The sequence below is a fragment of the Pseudorca crassidens genome, chromosome 15, assembly GCF_039906515.1.
Source record: "Pseudorca crassidens isolate mPseCra1 chromosome 15, mPseCra1.hap1, whole genome shotgun sequence".
In the NCBI taxonomy this organism is placed as follows: domain Eukaryota; kingdom Metazoa; phylum Chordata; class Mammalia; order Artiodactyla; family Delphinidae; genus Pseudorca; species Pseudorca crassidens.
The window spans coordinates 77,516,402-77,543,202 of record NC_090310.1 but is presented as its reverse complement, the minus strand read 5'-3'; the positions used below and the strand labels follow the sequence as shown (position 1 = coordinate 77,543,202).

At 40.9% G+C, this 26,801-nt stretch overlaps 1 protein-coding gene across 3 annotated transcripts in view; it reads left to right on the top strand.

Moving 5' to 3' along the window:
- Window positions 1-26,801, top strand: part of B4GALT5 (beta-1,4-galactosyltransferase 5) — a 99,670-nt gene that overhangs the window by 52,111 nt on the left and 20,758 nt on the right. For all 3 annotated transcript variants that reach the window (XM_067708428.1, XM_067708429.1, XM_067708427.1), the window contains exon 2: window positions 26,500-26,634. In XM_067708428.1, coding sequence (XP_067564529.1) covers window positions 26,500-26,634 — 135 coding nt within the window. The remainder of the gene's footprint in view (window positions 1-26,499; window positions 26,635-26,801) is intronic.

The following is a 26,801-nucleotide window of genomic DNA, read 5'->3' as shown; positions in this document are numbered from 1 at the left end:
ATTCTTTTCTAGAGAAGGCTCACTTCACTTGCTACACAAATAGGATGAGAGCTGATCCCATTTATCCTATTGGGCGGACCAAAGCTAGGGTGTGGTTTTTGTAAGGCTCCATTTACTTCTGCTTTGCCTGCTCTTAGGGAGTAGCCCTGCAGGAGTTACAGCTGAGAACCTGGGCTGTTTACCATGGCCCTTCCTCCATGGTGTGTCCTGAACTTTAATCTTTGTCTCCTCAGCACGTGGGATGGATTAAAAAACCCAGCTGTGCTCTTCAGAGGCTTTCGGCTTGGTTTCTTAGCCCCCTGACCTATGCAGTGTTGGGATTCTACAAAATCTCGCAAAGGGAAAACTGGCTCAGTTCTTTTCATTAGGATACTGACCCCTTAAGTCTCCATTTTTGTTTCTTAGACCTGAGATAACTGCCAAAAGCTCTCCTGGTTTCTCTGCCTCTTAGTAGTGGCTTCAGTCCTGTGCCCAGACTGTTTGCCTGCTTCTTCAGCCTTGTTCTTGGTACCCAGAACTGGTGAACACCTGGAGGAACAAACCAACTGCAGTGTGTGGCTCACCGCCAAGGGTTTCTCCCTTCTCCAGGATTTTGTCTCCTCAAGTCCTGGTTGCCTCAGCAACTCTCCAAAGTCTTCAAACTTTTTTCTTTTTGTATTTTATTTGGCTTTTCTAGTTGTTCTCTGAGGAATCCCTGGTCTACAGTAAGCTACTCAGTAATAGTCAGAAGCAGACACTACTTTATATAAATCTTGCTCATGTGCTTTTTCCTTACGTTGTAGAAAAGATGGTATTAGTCTTTGCTTCATTTATAAAGGAAGACATGTTCAGTTCAAAGGGAATTGAAAAGAAATATGATCTGTTTATTAATCTAAAAGTGGGGGCTTCCCTGGTGGCACAGTGGTTAAGAATCCGCCTGCCAGTGCAGGGGATACGAGTTCGAGCTCTGGTGCTGGAAGATCCCACGTGCCGCGGAGCAACTAAGCCCGTGCGCCACAACTACTGAGCCTGCGCTCTAGAGCCCATGAGCCACAACTACTGAAGCCTGCGTGCCTAGAGCCAGTGCTCTGCAACAAGAGAAGCCACCGCAATGAGAAGCCTGCACACCGCAATGAAGAGTAGCCCCCGCTCGCCGCAACTAGAGAAAGCCCATGCACAGCAATGAAGACCCAGCGCAGCCAAACAAATACAAAATAAATAAATTAATTAATTTAAAAAAAATCTAAGAGCGAACCAGACATTAATAAACTTACTTGTACATTACTACTATGCTTTTTGTCTAAAAATATTAATGGTTAATTTAAAAGTAAGTGTTAGGCACAAACAAATTAAATGATTTGTCTGAGGCAGAGTTTCTCAATACCGGCACTAGTGACATATCGGGTTGAGTAATTCTTTGTCGCTGGTGGCTATCCTGTGCAGTGTGGAGCGTTTAGCAGTATCCCTGGCCTTTTACCCATGAGATCCTATAGCACCCCCTCCCTCAGCTGTGACAACCAAAAATGTCTCCAGATACTGCCAGCTGTCCCCTGGGGAGCAAAGTCACCCCTGGTTGAGAGCCACTGGTCTAAGAGGAGGGATTAGTTTTCCTAATTGGATATATTACCAGAGAAGTGGAATTGAATTTTGAGTTACCCGTTATTGTCTTTCACCACTGGACTAATTTCCAACTTCATTCTTGCCTGCTCATTTGATGGTAGACACTGGGGCCTTAAAACCGTTATAAGAGTAAATAGATTTTGCCACCATTAGCTTGCCTGCTGTGAATTTGGAGCTTAGGTCACATGAGAAGACAGACTTGGCTTTCAGGTGGTAGTAACTGTCCAGCCCGTGTGTGGTGTCTCCTTGGGCTTCTGCAGAGCAGTACTGTTGCCCTCTGGTTTCACGGTGATCTAACACATGTACAGTCTAATCTTGACAGGAGCAAATTAACACAGAGAAGTCCACTCAGAATGTAAATAACCACTGGGAATTTAAGGGACACAGGGCATAAAGAGATCAGAATTAGGGCTAAAGCTAAGGGTTAAAAGTGGAAAAGACAGCTTAGAAGAAAAGTGAGTTGGAGTGGACATTTCTGACACTGGCAAAAATGATTTAAGCTGTTTGCTACTCTTTCTCTGCAGACATTTCCCTGTTTTCCAAATCATTCTGCTTTGATGCCAAGGCTCTTATTAATAATGCATGGCTTTTTTATGGTACTCCCATCGTGCCTCTTAGGTGCTGAGTCAGAGAAGATTGTTATAGCAGCAGCTCAGCACCGGTGAAGAGGAGAAACCCCGCTGCAGTGCTCAAATGCTGCCATCTTTCATGCACGCACATCTTGTAGCAGCTTTTCCACCTTAATTACTCTAAAGCTTCAATTCAGAGGGTGCTTTTTTCTTACTCTTAAAGGCTTTAAAAACTCCAGAAACGTCTATGACATAAGGTTTTTGAGAGCTCTTAAAAGTGGGTCTGAAAAAAGAAAAAAAAATTGGTCTGAATGTTAGTGTGAACTGCATTCAATTTCTCGGACAATAGCTGTTGTTTTCCCACTTTTCTAGCTATTGTCTGGATACGTCTCTTCTGAGCTCCCTAATTTCTATTTTGTAAAATTTAAAATGATATTTTTCACATTACCTTTATGATAGGCAGCTGCTAGGAGTCAGATATAAGAGAATAGAACAAGTAATTCGTTGCTCCGTGAGCACTAGGGTCCAGGCTTGGAGCCAACATTTTTCTGCCCTGCCTTTGCCAGCCCACAGCCTTCTGGATGGCCACTCAGAGTCTGACCTTCAAGAGCCCAGCCGCTGCTGTGCCTGCTGTTTTCAAATGCAGGTCTGTTTGGGCCACAGAGTTTTATTTCTGGTTGGTTAGGAAGTAACTATGTTAGGATGGGCCCTGGAGAAAAAAGGAATTTTTGAAGCCATTGGGTTTGTGGTATGGGTTGAGGGGATACCCCGCACACCTGCTGAAGCTCCTGTTGGAGATGGTCACGTGGAGAACGTGTAGCGAGGTCTGTGGTGAGCATCATAGCCTCTTACTCAGGTCAGCCTTTAAACCATGACACATCTTAACAAACTTGTGAAATCAGTTTATTGATGTGCTGTGGTGCTTTGAGTGCTTAAATCGGGATTTTCCCAGAGTGGTAGTCCTCATTGTTGCCATGGGTTTTCAAGGTAGCCTAGAAGCTATTTACCTCTCTTCACGATCAGAATAACAATATGGATAAAAAAGAAAAATTGTATGGGAACTCTTTGTAATATCGTCACAATTTTTCTGTAAAATTATTCTAAAACAAAAGGCTCATGAAAATAATAATAACTGTGACTCAGCAAAGGGCCACTTTGTTCTAATCACTAACTTTTGGGTCTGACATTTGTTATATCCAACCTTCACAAGACTGTGAGAATTTCAGTCTTGATCTTAAGACCACACTGCTGTGCAGGGTCCAGACTCAGACCTTGGTCTTATATGAGTGAAAGACTAATCCTACCCCATTTCGCTTCCTCTCTGTTTACTGGGGAATGAGGATAGAATTATTCGAACAAGTGGCTCTTCAGTGTGTCATTTAAGTCTACACATAAGCCTTGATTTTTTTCTGTTACAGCGCCACTAATATTGCATGGCACATAATTGATTTGCATGCTCATGTTCTCGGTATGTGGCCTCCATCAGTTCAGGGACCAACTTTTTCTTTTTTTCTTTTCTAATTAAAATTAATTCTAAGCTAACATGTGAGTGCTAGCCATACACAAGGTCCTGTTCTTAGAGCTTTGCATTTGTTACTCATTTTCCTTAGCCGATGAGGTAGGTGGTGTTATTTCCCTCATTTTATAGGTGAGGAAATTGAGGTACAGAGAGTCTAAGTAACCTGACCAAGGTTCTTCAGTTACCATGTGATGAAGCCAGCACTCAAGCCCAGGTAGTCTTATTCTGGAGGCCAGGCTCTTAAACACTAAGCTGTAGTCCCATTTTAATGTCTTTGGATCCCCATTGCTTCGTAGTAGACACGTAAATGTTGATGGGTGGTTAGATTAATAAATTAATGAATATAAAAGCAACTCCTTGGAGGGTGGAAACAATGAAATTCTGATTTTATAATGTATTTTCCTTTTTCAGTTTAGATCAGAGGGTATAAAGTCAAAGGCTCGTGTCTGTAAGCACTAGACAGGCCCTGGTGAGGATTAGAGTCAACTAAAAAGGTGTTTTCTGTTAAAAGGAGAGAGCCACTAGGCTACTCAGCACCTGATGATTGCATTAAGGTGGGAATTGCATGTCCATTTTTGCTAGATCTTCCAATATTTCAAGAAAATCTAGAAATCTGGACTTTTCTGTGAATAATAATAGCAAATTTTTAAGTAAATATAGTGCTTATTATGTTCTAGGCTTTATTTTTAGTATGTGATGAATATTAACTCATTTAATCCTAAATGAGGTAGGGATATTGATATCCCCATTTTATGGATGAAGAAACCGAGGCACAGAATGGTTACGTAATTTGCCCAAGGTCATTCAGCTGACTAGGATTTATCCCTAGGTAGTTGCTCCAAAATTGATACTTTTAACCACTAAACTCTCTGGCAGTTAATTCACAGTTTGAAAGTGAAAGGAAAACCGGAAGACACCTGATAGGCCAAACAAAACACATTTGTGTGTAGTTTGCAACTTCTCATCTGAACGTTAGCTATTTGTGAGATGAAAACAATTTATTTCTAGGATAATTGCTTCATTAATCATTTTCAGTTGAGAGTTTTTATCTGCTGTATACAAACTTATTTCTATATCATTTCTCTATATCTTTATTTTTCTCTTACAAAGGAATATAAGGTTACATAAAATGCAAACATTATAGAAATATATAATCTTAAAAAGTCAAAAATTCTGCGTAATCCCACCTGTTGCTCCAGGTAACCTCTATTTAAACAGCCTGCTACATGTTCTTCTAAGCTTTTTTCTAAACAAAAACTAATGTGTTATTAGTTTCTGAGCCATTTCAGGTATACTAGTGTTGTTAAATATCAAAATTGTATTTGTTAAACTCTCTGCCTGTAGGGCTGGTTTGTTACTTGGTAAATTCAAAACCTGGAGTTCTTACAGATTTCCTTTCAGGTTTTCTTGGTATTCTTGGTAGTGGGGCAAACAATTTACTATCATTCTAACATCCTTCACTTTACTTGCATGATACATTTTTGTTCTTTAAAATATTGCTTATAAAAACTAGAGTTGCCAATTTTGTTAGCACATGGTTGGTTGGTTTTATTTTGCAAACATATCATTTCTTTAACCTACTTCATCAAAGCAGGAGTTGTTTTTACTACTTCTGGTCTTTTCAGCTAAGAGGGTAATATGAAAAGCAGTATTAATGGGATATTGGAATAGAATAATAGGAAATGTATCGAATATTAATTAAAATGTCAACTTTTGAAGATTAAAAATAAAGTTCAGTAGGATATGAATAAATTGGAGATTACAGCTTAAAACAGGTTTCGCATTGTGAGCACATATGATATTTATTACTTAATTGCAACTCTAGACTGGTGTTTGATTTTTTAATTGAGAAATTTAACTGTATTTGGATGTGTTAGAAGCCAAAATTGTGTTTTCAGATTCTTTTAAAGTACAGATCCTAGTTTTTCCCATCTCTTTTGTTAATCATTTGATTTTTACTCCCTACGATTAGAATAGAAATCTTGAATTTAGCCTTAGGCTCACAAACTATACCATGCATACTCTTTGAACTATATTTAACAAATTTATTGGGCTGTTACAGTATGCCAGGCACCGTTCTAGGCACTGGGATACATGAACAAAACATACAGAAATCTCTGCCCTCATGGAACTAATATTCTAATGTACTGAGGTCAAGTCAGACAAAAAAGAAAATTACGTACCGTAATAGGTGATTGGTGCTATGGAGAAAGATAAACTGAGAGGGGCAAGATAAACTGGAGGGTGGGGCAAGGGCTGCAGTTTGAAATATAGTTGGGTTAGGGAAGGTTTTGCTCTAGTTGCACAAGCAAAACCGTGCCATTGTCTGCGGAAGAGCAGCCCCGTGTGGGCGGTGGCCTTGAGGTGCTAGCTTGCCTGGGGTACCCGCGGAACAGCAAGGAAGCCGCGGTGGCTAACTCAGAGTGAGTGAGGCAGACAGTGGAAAGAGATGCCGGCAAAGGGGCGAGGAGAGGTGCAAATCATTGCGAGCAGGGGAAGACAGACTGACGCTGTAAAGGGCCAGCTGTAAATGTTTTAGCCCTTATAGTCTCTATAGCAACCACTCAGCTCCGCCCGCCCTGTAACTTGTAGCGCTGAAGCAGCCATAGACAATACTTAAACCAGTGGGAGCGGCAGTGTTCCAATAATACTTTGTTTACAAAAATAGGCAGTGGACAGGATCTGGCCTCCAACGTTTGCTGACTCCTGATTTAGAGCCTTGTAGGCCATTGTCCAGAGTTTAACTTTACTCTGAGAGAGATGAGAATTCATTGGAGGGTTTGAAGAGGGAGGAGTGAGAGACCATTTGACTTCTGTTTCAAAAGGATGCTGCTGGCTGCCTGGTTGAGAATGACTGTAAAAGGGGGTGAGAGTGAAAGGGTAGAGTTACCACTAACCAGGACAGGACAACTACAGTGGAGCAGGTTTGTGGGCGGGAAGGACAGTGATTTGGCTTTTGACCAGTTAAGTTTGGGAGGACTGTTGGACATCCAAGTGGAGATGTGGAGGATGCAGTTGGTATACAGACAGGGTGTTTGGGGAGAGGTCCAGGCTGGCCTTACAAACCTGGGAGTCATCAGCATAGATGTGGTACGTAAAGTCCTGAGACTGGATGAGAGAAGCAGGGGAGCAGCGGTAGCTTTGTCTGCACTGTTTTGGCGCTTTGGGAGTGTTGATCCTTCTGACTCTTAAGTGGATTTTATTTATTTATTTTAATTTTAATAAAAATATTTTTTTGTTGAGGTGTAGTTGATTTACAATATCATGTAGGTGTCAGGTGTACAGCACAGTGATTCATTTATACATGTATGTGTATACTTTTTGAAATTCTTTTCTTGTATAATATTGAGTATAGTTCCCTGTGGTATACAGTAGGTCCTTGTTGGTTATCTTAAATGGATTTTAAATACAGAACTTTTATGCCCCTTTGGTTAGGTTTATTATTTATCACCTGTAATTTTATTGTTATAATTCTAGTTTTTACATACAGCTTTTAAAAAATTGTGGTAACATAAGCAAACTTAAAATTTCCCATTGTAACCACTTTAAGTATACAATCTAGTGGCATTAAGTACCTTCACACATTGTGCAACCATCACCACTGTCCATATCCAGAACCTTTTCATCATCCCAAACAGAAACTGCACTCCTTAAGCAACAATTCCCCAGTTCCCCTTTCTCCTGGCCTTTGGTCATCACATTTCTACTTTCTGTTTCTATGAATTTTCCTGTTCTAGGTACCGCATGTGAGTGGAATCATACAATATTTGTGCTTTTGTGTCTGATTTAGCATGTTTTCAAGATTCATCCATGTTGTAGCAAGTGTCAGTGCTTTTATTACTTTTTAAAACTTCTTTGAATAATTAATATCTCTTATACTGAGTCTTATTTCTAAGAGGAGTTCTTCGCTACAGAGCAACCTCAATAACCCAGTCTTGTGTCCCAAAATACTCATGGTCTGTGTGTCTGGAAAGCTTTAAGAGTTTGTGAAGTGCCTCTTCAGCCCATGCATCCTTCTTTCTTGCTTGTGCAGCTAGTGAAACAATGGTGTTGATACTGAGGAGCCGGATGACTTACTCTCTGGCCTACATGACTTGATGGATTTTCTGATATTATACGGCATGTTTAATCAAAGGATAAGCTTGTCTCATTTGGGATAGATAGAAAACCTGAAAAAATGGCAGCTTAAAGGCAGCAACCAAGTCAGAATAGATTCCTTCTGGTAATGGGCGGAGAGGTATTTGGGGGAGCGTAATTTTACGCCGGCTCATTTGACAAATTGCTGAGCTTGGGGCAAAGTCCTGTAAGTTTGCCTCTCCCTTCAAAGCAATTACAGTGTTATTTGCCATATCTCCTAAATAACCTCTTCACTCTGCTTGATAGCAGCAGTGTTTATGGCAGTGAGTGCATTGAGGAAAAATCTGGCTCTCCTTTGGGCTTGGGGATTGAGTCTGCTGCAACCTTAGCTGACATGTGAACATGGTGATGTTTGTTTAACCAACATTAGGTCTCATAGGCAAGACTCAGTGATGTTCCTGCCTGGAGTGAGAGAATGACTAAGGATAGAATGAAAATTAATGTTCAGCTTCACTTCGGGACTGGCAATTGCAGAAAAATCTCTGTTAGTTAAAAAATAAAATAAATTAACAAAATTGGAGGCAAGAAGTCTTTTTCAAGACGCAGTCCCCGTTTAGTCATTACCAGTGGGCCTTTCAGGTCATTTCCCATAGTTCACTGAGCCATCCCAGCAGTGCTGAAAACAGTCAGCTGTGATGAGAGTTGAAAAGGAAGATCAAAGTATCCATTGTTCTCTCCTTTTGAATTGTGGTTGGCTTTGGGTCTTGGCCCTAGGTTTTATTTTTTTTTAATAAATTTATTTATTTATTTATTTATTTTTGGCTGCGTTGGGTCTTCGTTGCTGTGCATGGGCTTCCTCTAGTTGCGGCGAGCTGGGGGCTACCGTTTTTTTTTTTTACCCTTTGTTGCAGTGCGCGGGTTTCTCATTGCGGTGGCTTCTCTTGTTGTGGAGCACGGGCTCTAGGCATGCAGGCTTCAGTAGTTGCGGCACGCGGGCTCAGTAGTTGTGGCTCACGGGCTCTAGAGCACAGGCTCAGTAGTTGTGGCACACGGGCTTAGTTGCTCTGCGGCATGTGGGATCTTCCCGGACCAGGGCTTGAACCCGGTGTCCCCTGCATTGGCAGGCGGATTCTTAACCACTGCGACACCAGGGTAGCCCTGTTTTTTTATAAAATGGAAATAATAATACTTCATCAAAATTAAATGAAACCCCTTGTCTCTTAATTTTCTTCTCCATCAAGGCTTGTGCTAGGACGAAGTTTGAGAGGAGTGTGTCCTTGTTACACTGTTATATCTGTCTCACTTTGTCCTTCCAAAGACCTGGTGAGCTCCTGGATGGCTTCCAGGGCTCAGCGATTATGTATCTTATCAAGTACACATTGGTAGGCATTTTTCAAGACCTCATGGCCAGCTGATTATAAGTCTTGTCCTTCAGAGGTAGTGCCCGCCTATACCAGAGGGTGTATCCACTTAAGGACTCCTGGCTGGTGTCTAGCTTGTGGCTACAATAGGAAGGCATTTGCATTCTTTGAACAGTAGATGAATAACTCAGGAAAGGGCCTAAACTCTTGTCCAGCCAAATTATTACCCACCTGTCCTGGGCTATAAATAATGCTATGATATGCATTTAATCCTATTTGAGTCCCAGGGTTGGTTCTGCTTTTCTGTCTTGCTTCCCTTGGGCTGTCTCTGGGAGATTAGTAACCAAGTTGACCTTCATCTTCTAATTTAGCCCAGGAGCCCTAGGCTGTATCTGATTGGCATCTGAGGAGGGGTGAGATCTAGGCTCTCTTCCAATGTCATCTGATTCTCCACCTTGCCATTCTCCTCTGCTCTGAAGAAATAAAATTTGTTTACCCTGAGTCCTAAGATGGAAAATGTCTTTAGAGCATATGCTAACATTTGATTTAAAAGATATTTCACCTACCACGTTAGCCAAATCCATATGTAATTTTGGAGAGTATGACTCTTGTATTGTGTTCTGGTTATATTTAATTTTTGTTTTATCTGTTCAGCTGCATCATAAAAAAAAGCAGTTTCAGCTCTTTTCCTCTGCAGAGAATTCCACTTCAGAAATCAGATAAAGATCAAATAGAATTTAAAAAGCCTGACTTTAACATAATCACCAAGGGTTTGCACCTAGCATTTGGGATTAGAGATTTGTGTGTTTACAGTCTAAATGGTGTGAAAGGGAATTAAAAAAAAAAAAAGAAATAATAGTACACTTTAGCCAGTGTTGAAGTTTCAGTGGATTCAAGATCGTGCTGTCCTGGAAATGCTGCTTTGGGGAAACTGGAGTGGAGGTGTGGTGCTGAGCAGGTCGGGGGAGGTGGGGTAGAAGGAGATTGTGAGCATCTTACCCTATTCAGTGTCTAAGGTGTGATCTTAGGGCCAGACTTTGGGGAGGGAGATTACTTTAAGACTTCTCATACTCAGGGTGAACTTGTACTTGAGTGTGGATCATCTTTGCATGATAGGTGGTGAGGCTGTGGTTATCCATGAAGCCTTGTGGTTCCCCTTCTAGCCCATGCTCCCTGACTGACATCAGAAAGTTGTAGCACTTTCTGGCTAATACTCTTAAGGTTCTTCTGAAAAGATTGCAGAAATGCCTCCAGGAACAAAGAAGTTATCAACACTGTAGCACCTTTTAAAAGCTAGGCACACACCTCATAGGGTGCTTTTAGGATACCGGAGTCCCATAATTAGAATGATGATGGCTTTTATGTTGTAGAGGAACACAGAAGTAACTCTTTGTTTCTCAGGATGACTCCCCTTCCTTACTCACCAGAAAGCAGCAGCAGCTAGTCATGTTAAACACAGAGGATGAATGTCATTGAACCTTATTCTTTTAAAGAGTGAAAACTATTGTTTGGTTTTTTTCTCTGTCCTTCCCTCGAGATGGGCCAGGACAGGCCGTTCACAGTCTTCTGTCCCTTGTGCCTCCCCTGCCTTCAGCTGGCTTCCTACTAGTTTTATGTGTGCCAGCTCTAGTCCTAGTACCAGGAGGCCTTCACAGACTTCACAGCCACTGCACAACTGCCAAGTGCAAAAAGTGTGCCCAGAAGAGCAGCAGGGCTTTTTAAAGAAGGAAGAGATCAATTGGCAGGTACATTTGCACAGGGTCTTGAAGGGACTCATTCATCCTTCTCTCTCTTTTTGGTTGGGGGGAAGAATGAGGTTGGCACAGTCTTCAATTAATAGCTTAACTTCATCTCCGCTTTTATTACTGCTCCCAGCATAAATTATTTAGCACAAACACAGGCATAATCTCATAAAATTACTTAGTATTAGTGTCCTGCTGTGAGCATCATTTTCTTGTGTTGTGCTCTAACCACAAATTAGCAAAAGACACTTCAAGACAGTCTTCTGTGGATCCACTTAGAGGGGTCATGTGGGTAGAAGGTTATGGTTGGTGCTGCCTGATCTTTTTTTTTTCTTTTAGGTGAATTTTTCTATTATTCTTATGTACTTCACAGCTCTCCTAGAACAGTTTTTTTCTTTTTAACTCACTTTTTAACCTGATAATATTTCAGTTCCTTAAAAATTTGCCAATGACCCCATCAGTAGACTGAGTCATTTTATGAGCAGGGATCCAGAAAGTGCCAGGCTTTGTTTGAGGAGCTAGAGTTGGGGTGCGGGGGAGAGGCAGTAATAAAACTCTAGCCAGAAGCCTCAGGGCCTACAGTTGAGTTCAAGAACTAGGTTTGTTTTAGGGTGGCCTCAGAGTACAGCAACCCTACTCTAAAGATGAGTCACTCACTCACCCCTTTAATGATTTGCTCGATCGTCGAAGTAAAGTCTAGAGCTGAAAATTTTGCTCCTCTTTAATAGTGATCTAATTGTGAAAAGCACAGATGGCCACCGACAGTTTATGAATGTTACGCGTTTGCTGATTTTATTTTATTTTATTTTTTGAATATTTATTTATTTGGCTGCATCAGGTCTTAGTTGCGGCACGCGGGATGTTCGTTGCAACATGTGGGATCTTCTGTTGTGGCGCACGGGCTTCTCTCTAGTTGTGGTGCACGGGCTTAGTTGCCTCACAGCATGTGGGATCTTAGTTCCCTGACCAGGGATCGAACCCGTGTCCCCTGCATTGGAAGGCAGATTTTTAACCACTGGACCACCAGGAAGTCCCGGCATTTGCTGATTTTAAAAATAACTGTGAGAAGGGAAAACCAAGGTGAGAAGAGAGACTAAAAATCAAATGGCTGCGTTAGATTGTGGATTGTCAGCAAAAGACAAAAAACAAAATCTGGGCAATTCTAAATTTGCTCAGGTAGTTATTTCTAATAGTTCAGGTTTTCCTCCCTGTACACTGAGCCCCTAGTACATTCATCGTAATAGGTTATTGGTCAGAGGCACCTGCTGACAAACCCACAGGGTTGTAAGCAACTTTGAACCCTGGAGAGCAGAGTTGTTGGGCGTGGTGAGAAATGTTAATTGGCCTCTGATAGGATTCTTATCCCTTGATAAACTTACTCCCTCTGGCAGTCTTGTTAATACTTAAAAATAAAGTGCTAAATCTATTACAAAGGACCGTAATTTAATTTTTTGACATTTCAGTGCTGTATGGTTGCCGGCAGAGGGTCAGTGTCATAAGGTCTTTGGACGTACTGTAGTGTTTTTGATTGTGGGGTGTGCAGGCCTAGGAATTGTCTTTTGTCTGTTAATAAATCCAATCTCAGGAATTAGCCATTTTTCTTTTGGCCACCCTACAACTGTAATTGAAGAGAACTGCAAACAAGCCAACCTAAGGAATATTTGAAGGGAGAGGGAGGCACAGCTGGGTTTGGTCTTCCCTGGAATCTTTTCTCCTCTCCTCTATTTTCATCCCAAGCACATGCTTTTTCTGTGATAGTTGATTTCTCCTGGGAAGCCTTCCTTGTTTTTGTGCCTTTAAGATCCAGGCAGTAGGAGCAGAGTTGTCTGAGATCCTGGAGAACTGCTGACGTCCATTGTGGCTGGAATTGGGGAGTGGCAAGATCTGAAATTGCAGAGACAGGGGAGAGGTTTTATGGACTCAAAAGTCATGCTAAGCATGAGGAATTTGAACTTGACCTTGAAGGTGGTAGAAAGCCATTCAAAGATTAAGTGAGGGAGCAGGAAGATTTATTTATAATTTCTCTTCAGCTTTCCTGAGGAAAAGAGTAAATGCAACTTTTGTTTCCAAAAAGAAAGTAAAGAATTAAGGAGGGGGGCATAGAATAGCCACTGAGGGGCTTCCCTGGTGGTGCAGTGGTTAAGAATCCACCTGCCAATGCAGGGGACACGGGTTCGACCCCTGGTCCGGGAAGATCCCACATGATGCAGAGCAGCTAAGCCCGTGCGCCACAACTACTGAGCCTGTGCTCTAGCGCCCACGAGCCACAACTACTGAAGCCCGCAAGCCTAGAGCCTGTGCTCCGCAACAAGAGAAGGCACTGCAGTGAGAAGCCCCTGCACCGCAACGGAGAGTAGCCCCCACTCACCGCAACTAGAGAAAGCCCACATGCAGCCAAAAATAAATAAATAAATAAAATAAATTTAAAAAAAAGAATAGCCAATGAATGCTTTAAGTTTTTATGTGACCATCACTAAGGGTATTTACTCCCTGTATTATAATTTTTGACCCACTTACAGAATCTTAGTATAGCATTAGTATACTTTAATTTAGATGTAGTTGGCAGTTGAGATACATCCAAAATCAGACTTCGCCCCCAAATTTTTATTATGAAAAAATTCAGACATACAGAAAAGTATACAGAATAACACAGTGAACACATTACCCTCCATCTAGAGTCAACAGTTATTACCACTTCGCTTTATTTATTTTAACTCTGGCTTTCTTTTTTCTTTTTCCTCTGAGCCATGTACAATTAAATTGTAAGTAGACATCAAGTTTTTTTTGTTTGTTTGTTTTGCCATGCCGTGCGGCTTGCGGGATCTTAGTTCCTGGATGGAACCTGCGCCCTTGGCAGTGAAAGTGTGGCATGCTAACCATTGGACTGCCAGGGAATTCCCAGCATCAAGATATTTAACTCTAAATACCTCAGCAGGCATCTCTTTAAAATATAAGGATATTCTCCTGTATAACCACAATACTGTTATTGCAACTAACAAAATTAACTGTACTTTCATAATGTCTTCTAATATCCAGTCCATATCCCAATTTCCCCAGTGGTGCTGAAAATGTTACTTATAGCTTTCCTCCCCTCAACTCACATTATTATATCATTATATTTGACTATGTCTTTTTGGTCTCAGTCTGTAGCTGCTTGCCCGGTCCTCCAACCCCCCAGTAACTTTCTGAAGAGTCCAGGCCAATTGTTTCATAGACTGTCCTACAATGTGGAATTGCCTGGTTTGAGTTTGATGTCTTCCTTAATCCCCTGTATTTTTTGTAAACCAGAGATCTAAAATCTTGATTAGATGTAGGTTAAAAGTTTTTTGGCAGGAATTCTCTTGAAGGTAATGTTACCTTGTTTTAATGTTAGCAATGCCCAGTTTGATCCCTTGGTCAAGGATGCCTGTCTAATCTCCCCATTGTAAATGTGTACTTTGCCCTTGGCAATCAAGTAATCTGTGGGAAGAATTTGTTTTTAATGTTCCAGAGTAGTCTTATAAGTTTTGAATACGATTTACACTTTACAGCATTCCCTTGTAGAGTAGGTTGGCCCTTCTGTTTCTGTGGACTTGGTGGGCCTTGCATTGCTGTAACATGTGAGCATCACTTAGCTGAAGAAAGAAGAGTTATTGTCTGATCATTCTGGATCAAGTGAAAGGCAAAGCGATATTATAGATGACAGCAAATGAGTGGCTCAGAAGACCCCTTTCTAGGACTACAGTTTGATGTTTGCTAAAGACAAGCCATCTGGTCTGGAGGGAGGGTTTCATACCCACAGGGTGTTAAGGGAAGACCTTGTTTTGCTGAGTGTTTATGCCTCAGAGTCAAGACATTTTCAAGTGCTTTCTTTAGTAATTTTTGTCTTTCTGTAGAAATCATGGCTCTGATTTCATGTGTTTGACAACTGGGTTGCTAATTTCAGCTAGAATGATGCCTTCTGGAAACACTTAACTTCCTAAAGAGTAGATAACCCTATTAGTCTGTTACAATCTTCTAGGGTAAAAATAATATGATTATCATATATTATCCCCATAGGACATGGAGAATAATCTCCTTTCCAAAAGAGGATCAGGAGGGAGACCAAAGAGCTGTCTACGGAAAAATACTTTGGGATCGTGGGATGGATGGAGAAAACTTGCTTGATGAAGTTACAACTAGAAGCACCAGAAGTTTTAGGATAATTATGAATCATATGGGGGTAGGCGGAAGTAGAATAATGGTTTGGGGTTGGGGAAATTATTGGGGTCTGGAGCAGTAAAGAGGGGGGGATCCTTAAGAAGGCAAAAGCTCGGATGTGTTTTTGTGTCCCTCCCCCATATAAAAATGTATGATCATTGTTTAAAAAGGTGAAAACATCATTGTTTAAAAAAATGAAAAAGACCATGTCCTAAGGCAGCATTCCTAGAGTTTGTTCCTAGATATTAAAAATAGGTGCTGTGTGAAAAAGGCATTCTTAGTAATTCTGGAAACTTTGAAATTTTGGATCAACTCAAACAGATTTGGTTACTGCAAGAATTTCCACTGCTGGAACAGAGACTCTCTTTATCATACAAGGGTTTTCTGACTGTCATGGAAATGCTGCCTCGTAACAGCAAAGGAACTATAGAAGACCCATAATTCTACTGAGCAGAAATGACACTGTGAACTTCTTGATGTACAATTTCCAAAATTGTTTTATGCATGTATTTTCCTCTGTGTCTTTTACTTTAACACAAATGTGATGTCCCGTATACATTGTTACACAATATGATTTCTTTTCATGAAGTAATGATTGCTTAGTTTTCCATGGTATGACCCTGCCACAGTTTTTTCCTCTAGTCCTTTTGTTGCTCATTTAGGTAGGTTTGTGTTTTGCTTTTATAAATAATACTGAGATAAACATCCTTGGACATACTTCATATTTGTCAAGTTATTTCTTTAGGATGAATACCTGAAAGTGGGTTTAAAGAGAGTGATCATTTCACTTTGACATAGTACATCGCCAGGTTGCCCTCTATGGGTTATATCAATTGATGTTCCCTTCAGCAAGGTAGGAGACACCTATTCTGCCACATCCTCACCAACATTCATTATTGTCAGTCTTTTGAATCCTTTAGACAAGCAACTTTTAGCCTGATCCTAAAATCTTATGTTATATATTTGCAAAGGGATAGAAGAAACTGAGTTGTAGGCAGATAGCATTTGAGTTAAAGAAATTCAGCTCTTTACTATAGAATTGTTTTCTTTTAAATCATCATGAAAATGCAATTTTTCAACATGGTCAGGGAGGAAGAGAGGAAATATAGGGAATTAGAAGCCCTGTGTGGACCCATGTTCCCTCTAGATCACTCCAGTGTGTATGGAGAAGGCAGTGGCTCTGGGAATGTGCTTTCCCATCTCATTCAGGGTCCACTCCCAGCTTTATCATGAAGAGGGCTAAAGCACCGTTGTTCTGGAAAGGAAGGCCGGGGTGTAAGGACAGCCAAACCCTACTCCCTATGGAAAAGAAGGAGTGAGAAGGTAGACAAATGTAAATCTGAGGTGTTTGTAAGTCAGTTTTTCCCAAATGAAGAGAGGAGAAGACAGTGAGTTTATAATTGTGGTATTTTGAGCTGAAAGAGACTTTGCAGTCTAGTGATTCTCAAGATCCAAAGGGAAGGGAGAAGAATCAGAATTTACAGGGGTTTGTGTGATTTGCAAAAGCACATTCAATATTATATAAGTTTATGTCTTGAAGATATTCAGTGTAAATATAAACATTTTTATTTGCAGAAGATCTCCTATGTATATCAATGATGGGGGTCAGGCTTGGTAGAAAAGGATAAGGAAACTGTATCCAGTTCAGTAATGCCATTGTACAGATGGGGTGGTCAAGGTCCGGAGAGGACCACAGAGCCAGCCAGGGACAGGACTCGAACCTCTACCTTTTTCCCTTAGAATATGAGGGGTTTCTTCTCCTTCCCCTCAGGTCTGTTGTTTGTGCAGTGTAGATATACTCTACTCCCAAGAGAGAAAACTAGAACACCTTGTCCATGCGTAAATTCTTGGTTTCTGTAGGCAATTCTAGTCTAAGAAGCTCTCCTGGCCTTCAAGGTAGGGAAGACTTAAGGAGAATGTGGCAGCCATTATTGGCAACCTTTCTAAAACAGAATGTGGATGTGGAGATAGTTCAAGTGTGGCAGCTGTGCACTTTATACACCTACCTACCCCCTCTCCCATTAGCCTGACAAGCAAAGAACGGAATTGTGAATATCTTGTTTATAAATGTCATGTTAGATAAAGTCAGTCTGGCTGGAGGAATCCTTTATTTTTCCCTACTGTATATTAACAACAACAACAAAAAGCTGTTACAGAGAAAATAGGAAAAACAGAAGAAGGAAAAGTCAATTCATATCAATGTTACCCCCTACCATCTAAGCATATTAGTAAATTTGCTTCTAGTCATTTTTTGCCTTATGCATGTGCTTATTCTTTAGCAATAATTACCATAATATAACAGAACTTTTTTTCATATTCTTAAGAGTATGATAGTCTATGCTAGGTGTTCCACATTTATTCTGTTTATAAGGTTTCATGGCTTTTGCTTGTAAAGTTGTATAAGATTCTACCAGGAAAATGTATTACTGTTAACCTATCTGTTCTTTAATTGTTGCTTTTGAGTTGTTTCCCAAGTTTTTGTTTTTAGGAATAATTTAATTAAAAACTTCGTGCATAGAATGTCCTCATATTTAGGATAATTTCCTTGAAATTGCTAGACCAGAGGATACGGGTATTTTTATGGCTCTTTGTTGAATTTGCAAATAGTTTCCCCAAAAGGTTATACTTTACACTTACACCAGAAAAGTTAGTCAAGTATCAGTTTCACTATGCTGTCTTCTGGCTTATAGAATCTTTCTTGTATGGTTGCAGAAAAAATAGTCTACTTCTCATTTGAGAAAACAAGGCTCACCTCCACCAAATGGCCATAACAGCATGCTGTGTGCTGAGCTGTAATTCAGTAATTTAATAAGTAGCTAAGTGTCTACTGTTTATCAGATATTGTAGATGAAAAAAAGAGTAAGACAGTCTGTACTCGTGAGGAGTTTACAGCCTGCTGGAAGAGATAGGCTCACATTTATAGGGGTCATGGTAAGAGTTTATCAGCTGGGAAAGAGTCAAGACAGTTCTAATCTTGGGGGTGGGATGATATCAGGAAAAGCCATGAAAAGAGCCATTAAAGCTTAGTATGAACAGGTGTCACCAGAAAGCATTCGTACAGAGGAGTGTGAAAATTGTCACACAGTTGCTCCAGAACGTTAAAATAGATGTGCCAAAGGGTGTAAATTTATTGTCAAAAAATTCCTTGCATCTTAAAAAAAAAACCCAAACAGCTTTCTTTTTTTCTTCAATGTTTGTCACTGTGTACCCACACCTTGGGTCTTCATCTCTCTCTGTATAGTATGAGTATCCAACATTTTAAGTAGATCTGAAATGCAGAAATTTGTGATTCATACTAAAGCTTCAAACTGATAAAATTTTAATAAAATTCTAGGGATGTACCAGACTATACCATGATCATTGGCACCACCACTGAAGTGGAATATTGGAGGCCAATCATGTATGAGTTCAAGGTAAAGATTCAGATGAAAGGAATCAGCGAGCAGAGTGTGGTGATGACAGCTGTGGGTTCACAGGACTCCTGGGCATCCAGAACCAGGGAGATGATAGAACATATTTGTTAAAAACCTGGACTCTGGAAACAAAGACCTGTTGGGAAATCTTGGCTCCAAATAGTGAAGTTACTTATATCCAGACCTCAGTCCCCTCATCTATAAAATGAGAGTAATGACCTACCTCTCGGTTTATTGTGAGGATGAAATGGGATAACGCAGAAGGTATTTAGAAAGGCACTGGCACATAGGGGACTCAAGAAATGCATTGCTTTTTACAGGAATCTGTCTCTTTATAAGCAGAATAAATGGGTTCGTTCTTTACAGAGCACCTATTGTGCGGAACAGTGAACACTGATAATCTCTGATTTGGGGAGTAGAGATCAGTTATTTTTCACGTTCTGGTATTTCTCAGAAAATATTGGTCCAAAAAAGCCATGCAGGTTTTTCAGATATTCTAGCATGGCAGAAATCAAACTTCAACATTCCTATGACATATTCTGTTCGTTGTTTCCCCTTGATTTTTATTATATCTCATTGGTGTATTTTATATATGGGGGCAGGAGGAGAGAGTGAGCAGCCTTCCTGTTTTCTTCTATTTATTCCTTTTCTACTTCTGTTCCTTTTATATGCTCTCCCTTTCCCCATCCTTTATTTTATTTTGAAATCATATGAATGTGAATGGTGTATAATCCTTGGTCCATTGATTTGTTCCATTGTTTTCCTGGAATGTACTTGACCCTGTTAGAAATCATACATTGTTTGGCCTGTAGGGGGTGTTCAGAACAAAGATACCAGATGTGAGTCAATCCCAGGAAAGAACACCTACTCTGATGGGCCCACTGAATGCCAGGCCCACCTTTGCCCGCCCCTGCCCCAGCTCTCCCCGGCTGTGTATCAGTAGTACTGGCTTTATATCTTGATGTCTTTCACTCCATCTGCTTGCTTCAAGATTTGGCAGACAGGGCATTCCTCCTGCTGCTTCATGTAGAGCGAAAATACAGTCTTTGGTAAGATTTGGCACCCAGCTTGTAGTAACCAAATGGGATTCTACGTACAGCACCTTATTCAGTTCATCCAAAGAAGTTTCTCCCTTTAAGGAACTTGGGTCTGGGTACTAAAACGCTCAGTCTTTTATCTGGAGCCCTGAAATTGAGTAGGGGTGTATTCACTTGTTTTGATTGATTCCTACTAGTTGGCCCACCTGAAATCTGATCCTGGACTGTTTCTTCCATGTCACGCCCCTAAGTATAGCACATAAAGCCCTTAGTGTTCCTGCGCCCCTCTGCTTTTCTAACTCCATCCCCACCCCACCGCGTCCTCGCATTTTGGCCATACATACCCTTCATTCCAGCCATACCCGACTGCTTTTAGTTCCTCAAATGTATTTTCTCCCTTTGTGCCCCTTCATTTGCTCTTCCCTTTCCTATTTCAGCGCTCTTCTTTCAAGACCATATCCTAGAGTCACCTCTTCTTGGGAGTATTTTCTGATCCCCCGCGTCACTTTATGAGTTACAGCCACTCTCCTGTTCCCCCTTACAGACAGCACTGGCTACAGTCTCCTTGTCTGGCTCTTTGACTGAAGATAGTGACAAGATCTGTATCTTATTTATAATTATCATTTTATTCACAGAGTGAAGGGCAGTTCCTGGCACACAATAGGTGTATAATGAATGTTTACCTGGTTTGCCTTTCCCGTTTCTTCCTATAAAAATATGTGTATAAAATTTCACCTTATGTCTTGAACAGCCAGCATAACATACACACACACACACACACACACACACACACACACGTGCGTGCGTGCGCGCGCACACACACACACACACACACACACACACATACTATTGATCTTTGCTTTTTTCCAGTTAACAATATATCCTGGGAATTAGTTCATAGATTTTCCTCATTCTTTTTTTTTTTTTTTTTGGTAAATGTTATGGAAGTATAGCATACATATTAAAATGTGCACAAGTCAGTGAGCAGCTTGATGACTTTTTCCAAAATGAATATACCTATGAAACCAGTATCCAGGTCAAGAAATAAAAGATGACCAGAAGCCCCCTTTCCAACCCTCCTCCCCTGCCCCACAGATAACTCTTCCCTGGCTTCTGACACTACAGGTTAGTCGTGCCTCTTCTGGGGCCCTGTGTACATAGAATTACGCCATCTGTGCCCTTTGGTGTCTTTGTTCCATGTGATGTATGAGACTCATCCATGTGGTTGCATATAGTTGCAGTTTGTCTCTTCCGGTTGCTGTATAGTTTTCCAAGATTCAAATAGGCTACACATTCTTAATCTGTTCTACTATAGATGGACGTCTGGGTTCTTGCCAGTTTGGAGCTATTTTGAATGGTTCCTCATTCTTTTGTGTAGCTTCACGGTACTCCATCCATGTGGATGTACAGTAATTTATTCAACCAGTCTCCTTTGGGTGACATTTAGTTTTTTTCCCCATTGTTTTCCTATTACAAATAATATTGCACAAGGTTTTGAATAAACTTGTGTGTTATATTAAGGAACATTAAAAAAACAAACAACTTCGTGACGAGTGAGAGTACCAGAGAACATTTTTAGGGAAAAGCTAATCTATTTGGCAGCTCTGCTCGGTTGATGAAAAGGAATTGCTGAACTTTTCTTAAGAACAGTTTCGTGCAATGAAGCTGGTTAACTCAAAGCATTTTGAGTTCCTCTCATAAAGGAGAGAGAAAGGCTTGGAATCCCATATCCACGCCTTCTTGGGCACAGCTGAGTTTGGAGGTCTCCACTGTTCATTGTCCTGACTTAGATACTCATTTATTCGAGTGTTCACTGTGCATCTTCTGTGTTCCAGACACACTGTTCTAGCCACCAGGGGCATAGATCCTTGCCCTCATGGAGCTCACATTCTAGAGGGTGATAACAAGACAAATAAGAAAAGGTGTAATAGAAAAATAAAGCCGGGAGTGTCTGGGTGTTGGTGTTAAGACAGATTTTAGACAGTGCTCAGGAAAGGAATGGCTTTCTTTTTCTGCTTCTTAATGCTGTTTTAGCTTACCAAGCCAGATGTAACAAACATTAAGGATACACATGTTTAGGTTAAAACAAATTGTGAACTCTCAAGTATATAGAATCTTCTAATTGTCATTTCCTCCTGGGTTCAGTTGTGTCAAATGATTCTGCTCCTAATCGGGAATGTCAGATTTCATTACCTAGTGGGGAATTTTTTATGAGTCAGAGTCATTTATTAATGTGTGTGTTCAAGTGAAAATCGTGTTACTTGATTCATAGGGATATGGAAGCTGACTGGAATTCTGATGGAGAGAGGAGATGGTTGCCTTCCTGTTAGGAGGCCTGGTGCTTTGCTCCCGGAAACTCTCCAGTTAAAGCCATGGCCCAAGGCTGCTTACATTGGCATCTGGACGGAAATTTCCAATTATGTAAACCTGAATGGGGCTTATTTTTCTCAGCTAAGTTATGATCATAAGAGATGCCTCAATCTAGAAACAGGGGCTGGATAATAATTACCATTTCTCGTGAAAGTGTAAAAAAGCTACTGGTAAGCCTGAATTGGTAGTAAATGTTATTTTAGCATTTATCACACTGCATTATACCTTCTTATTTAATTGTGTCTGTACCCTATTCTGTGTTGTCCTGCTCATCCTTGGCCCACAGTGGCCTAGAATTGTGTGTAAAAAAAATAAAAAGCACACAGGAAAGTAGGGGCTCAGTAGGTACTTGTTGACACAATTAAGGATTTAACAACCATGTGCCAATTAAAATTTTTTTTTTCTGTGATTCAGCTACAGTTGATCAGGAACACATTATTGGAAAGTACCGTTTTTCAAAGGAACGTTCATCAAAGTGGTATGGAACACCTAACCTCACCTCTCTCTGTTTTTGACTTCACTAACCATGTGACCTTAGGTAAATGACTTCTGGAGGACTTTACATCTTTATCTTAAATAGGAAATCAAGATGATATCTACTTCACAAAGATGTGACTTTTAAATGAGATCATTTAGATTGAAAGCAGCGCACATATACACTTCCTAGTTTAGGCCAGAACCATGGGCTAAATTTAGTAACAAGACTTTTAATAGGGACACTTGTAAAGGTCCTACAGTTTGATCTCTATAACCAACTGCATGAGCACAGAACAGAGGAAGTGTAGCTTAGCAGCTAAAAAGATTGAGTACTTTGCCTCTAGCAAGCTTAATGTGAATCAGTAATATGGTGTGACTGCTATTTACTAACAACACTCAGCAATTATCGATCGATTATCTACCATGTAATGGAAGTTTTAAATTCTATTAATAAAAATACCCAAAACAGAATTGCCCAAAGTGAGTTCTGCAGAGAATCACTTGATGCTACTAGTTACATTATGTGGGGGAAAAGGGGCTGGTTTGGGAAATGGTGGATTAGATTATTCAGCCTCTCCCCTGTAGAATTTCTTTGGCCTTGAGTTATTGTGCATTTACATCTCCAAGAGGAGGCTTTAGTTGACAGCGCTTTGGTAACAGATGGAATAGGGCTGCTGGTAGTTCTGCTTGTTTCTGGGCCCATCAGACTGCACCTGGACCACTGTCAGCCTGGGCACCACTCTTTGTCAAAGTGTAGACCACTGGGCGGGTATTCAGAGGACAGCAGCCAGGATGGGGAGGGAAGGTGTGGTGATGGCAAGGGCAGGGGGCTCACAGAGGAAGTGGGGCTATCTAGCATGGGGTTGCAGGAGGAGGTTAGGTGGGGTAGAGGTGAGGGTGGGGGGAGGTTGAAAATGCCTGTCTTCCAATATCTGAAGTGTGGGAAAGGGACTTTACTGTTCTGTCAAGGGGCAGGATGAGAACCAGTGGGTAAAAGTGGCTGGAAAACATTTTGGACCCAACCCAAAGTAGAATTTTCTTTGAAGATGGCTTTATTTTACTTATGATTCTGTGTTCTTGGAAGGCATAGTTTTTGGGTGGTGTATGAGGAGGTATTGAAAAGTGTTCTTTAAAATCCCATCCAACCCTGAGTCTGTGAATTTGTGATTATTTTCTTTTGTTTGGCAAAATTTATGTCTTCAGCCTTTTGTTTTTTCAGCCTTGTGCTAATTCCTGTGGATAATTAGAAAAAGCATTGATAATACATGGTTTGTGTAAATTTGTTAATTGAATGACAAGACTAACACACGAGACAGTTAGCAAACTAAGACAAAATGTAAACAAAAGGCAAAATTTTGACAATCTTTAACAGTACCACAGACATTCTAGAAGGGGAAGACTGGAGAATTATATAAACTGGGGTTTGAAGGATTAATGAGATTTGGATGGCAGAAAGGAGAGCAGAAGCATTGCAGATCAACAGAAGCCCAGGCATGCAGGCAAGAGACGTAGCGGGCTTTTGAGGAGCAGTGTGGCTAAATCTGTAATTAGGAAAGATCCACCGGGCTTCCCTGGTGGCACAGAGTCTGCCTGCCGATGCAGGGGACGCGGGTTCGTGCCCCGGTCCGGGAAGATCCCACCTGCCGCGGAGTGGCTAGGCCTGTGAGCCATGGCCGCTGAGCCTGTGCGTCCGGAGCCTGTGCTCCGAAACGGGAGAGGCCACAACAGTGAGAGGCCCACGTACCGCAAAAAAAAAAAAAAAAAAAATCTCCTTAAGAGCAATCATTTAAGTCATGTAGGTGTGTGAAATCTTTGAGGGACAGGTTGTGGCTAGAATATGGATGAGCAAGTTCTTAAGTTCAGTGATTAGAGCGTAGGTCCACCTGGTTCAAATCCATCCCTCAGTGACCTTGGTGAAGCAAGGTGGAGAAACTGAAGCCTAGAAGTTGACTCTAAGTTGGATGGTATTACTTGCCTCTTAGGTTATGAGGATTAAACAAGATAAAGAATTAGGTAATTAAGTGCTCAATAAATGTTACTCACTATTATTTATTAGGTAGCTGAAGTCTCCCTAGAGCCTTGGTTCTGGAAGTGTGGTCCTCTGACCAGCCACACTGGTATCACCTGTGAGCTTGTTACAAGTGCAAATTCATGGGCCCCACTCAGACTTACTGAATCAGGGTCTCTGGGGGTGGGAGGCGTAGAAGCAGGCTTCAGAAAGCTCTCCAGGCAATAGGCAGGGAAAGGTTTGAGAACTGCCCTAGAGGAATCCTACAGAACTAAGAAAGGGAGGGAATTTTTAAAAGAGGGGCTAACAACATTGCCCTTTACAGTGTAGAAGATAAAAAGCTCAGAGAAGATGAAATTCGGGAGAAAAGAGGTAGTGTATTTTTTGCAGTGCCTGACAGCTTTACACACAATGTTCAATAAATATTTGTTTCTATGTTATTGAAGACAACTGGTTTAAGTAGTATGTTGGGGATAGAAGGAAGATTTAATATAATATGTATAATATACATAAGTCTAAGTGATTAAAAAATATAGTACAGAACCATATTAGAAATATGATATTGGAAGAAGTTTAAATCTTAGGCTTAACTACCTACCTACCTACTATGACCGGGCACAGTGCTCTCTGCTGTAAATAGAAAATGAGATGCTACTGTTGTTTTCAGAGGCTTCACAGCATGGTACTTTCTTTAAGGATTTGAAGCTAATTTTTTTTCCTGTAACTTTTTCTTGCTACAGAGAGTAAACACTGTATCTGATCTATTCTCAGCCAGTGCCAGGAGTTAAGCATGCAGTTGTCTTCCAGTCACAGCCGGGCCTAATCTGAAACTGCTCCCTCATTTCTAAAAGCATTCTGAACATTGATTTCTTTTGTTAATTATTTTACGGCTCTGGATTTATCTTAGAGATGATTAGAAATCTTTTGAAAGAGTTTATGTCCCCGTTTAATGTGGGCCACCTGATGTTTTCCACATTGAGAATTGTGCCATTTGATTTGTCCCTGTCCCCACCCCCATCACAAGTACAAGCACCACACACAATAGCTTGAAATAAAGTAAATAGACTTCTAAGCTTCATCCATTTAGTCGTTATTTACTGCCCATTATGTGCAGGACACTGTGATAATAATGATGAGACAGTGTCCACAAAATATGTCTTGCTGAAGAACCAGGACCGCCCGAGGCTGGGTGTATTGAGTCTGGAGGAGTGGCCCAGCCTCTCTGCTGCATACCTGCCTGGGGCCTGGTTAGAGGTCAGTCAAGTGTTCAGATGATCCCTAGCACACGCCAGAGTTTAGACTTGTAAATGTGCCACCCCTGAGATTGCTTTCCAAAGATGACGATGATTGGGCGGTTAATGTGGTTAAGAATATGGGTTTTTTTGTTTCGCTTTGTTTTTATTGAGATATAACTTGCATATAACATTATTTTAGTGTCAGGTGCGCAACATAATGATTGGATATTTGTATGTATCATGAAGGGAATATGTTTTAACTGACACCTGGACCAAGCCCCCTGCTCCTTTCCCATTGCTTTGAACTTTGGGGCTGAGGTGGGTGGGTAGTGAGGACTGCTAACATTCTTTCGTTATTTTCTTCTTCTCTCCAAATAAAGCAAAGAAAAAGAGCTGGAACCTTCATCACCACTTTCGAAAGATAGCCAGGACCAGACCTACATCTAAGTGTTTCCAGAAGGCAGGGCAATTGGTGGTTTCCTTTCTCTGAGAATAGCGATTGAGTATTGAGAATGTGAACTTAAAGAGAGCGGAGATCTTTTTCAGAATGTTTTAACTGATCCATAAAGGTCTTTCTGATCATAACGGTGCTAGAATACAGCTTGGGTATTTGAAGACCAGGTAGAATATAATTTTTTTTTCATTTATGGTTTTTCTAAAACTGCTGAATATGGACAGAAATACCCCTAAGTTCTACTAGCTACCCAAGGAATATTGGTGTCCTGAAAACATAGAACCCAGTATGGAAAATAGAAGTTACAGCATTTGTAGGGTTTTAGAACTGAAAGAGGTTTCAAAAAGAAAAGGGGATAAAAAAGAAAGAAACCCAAAGTTATGTGGGGTTTTCTGTGTGTTTTACATTACTGATTGCTTTTGAATTAACCTCTTTTCCCTCCCCGTCTGTTTCCTGCAGTGAACACCTACCTCTTCATGATGCAGGCTCAAGGCATTCTCATCCGGGACAACATGAGAACGATCGGCGCTCAGGTTTACGAGCAGGTGGTTCGGAGCGCTTATGCCAAGAGGAACAGCAGCGTGAATGACTCAGGTATATTTTTAGTAAAGAGGTGGTCTGCTCAGAGGGCCTCCTCCCAGGAGTTCAGCTAAGCGGTAATGATGGACCCAGGAGTGAACATTTCTGCCTCAGTCTTTGGAGCTTTTACCTGTAACTTTTATTATCTTATAAGCACTAAGTATATAAAGAGGGGAAAAGAA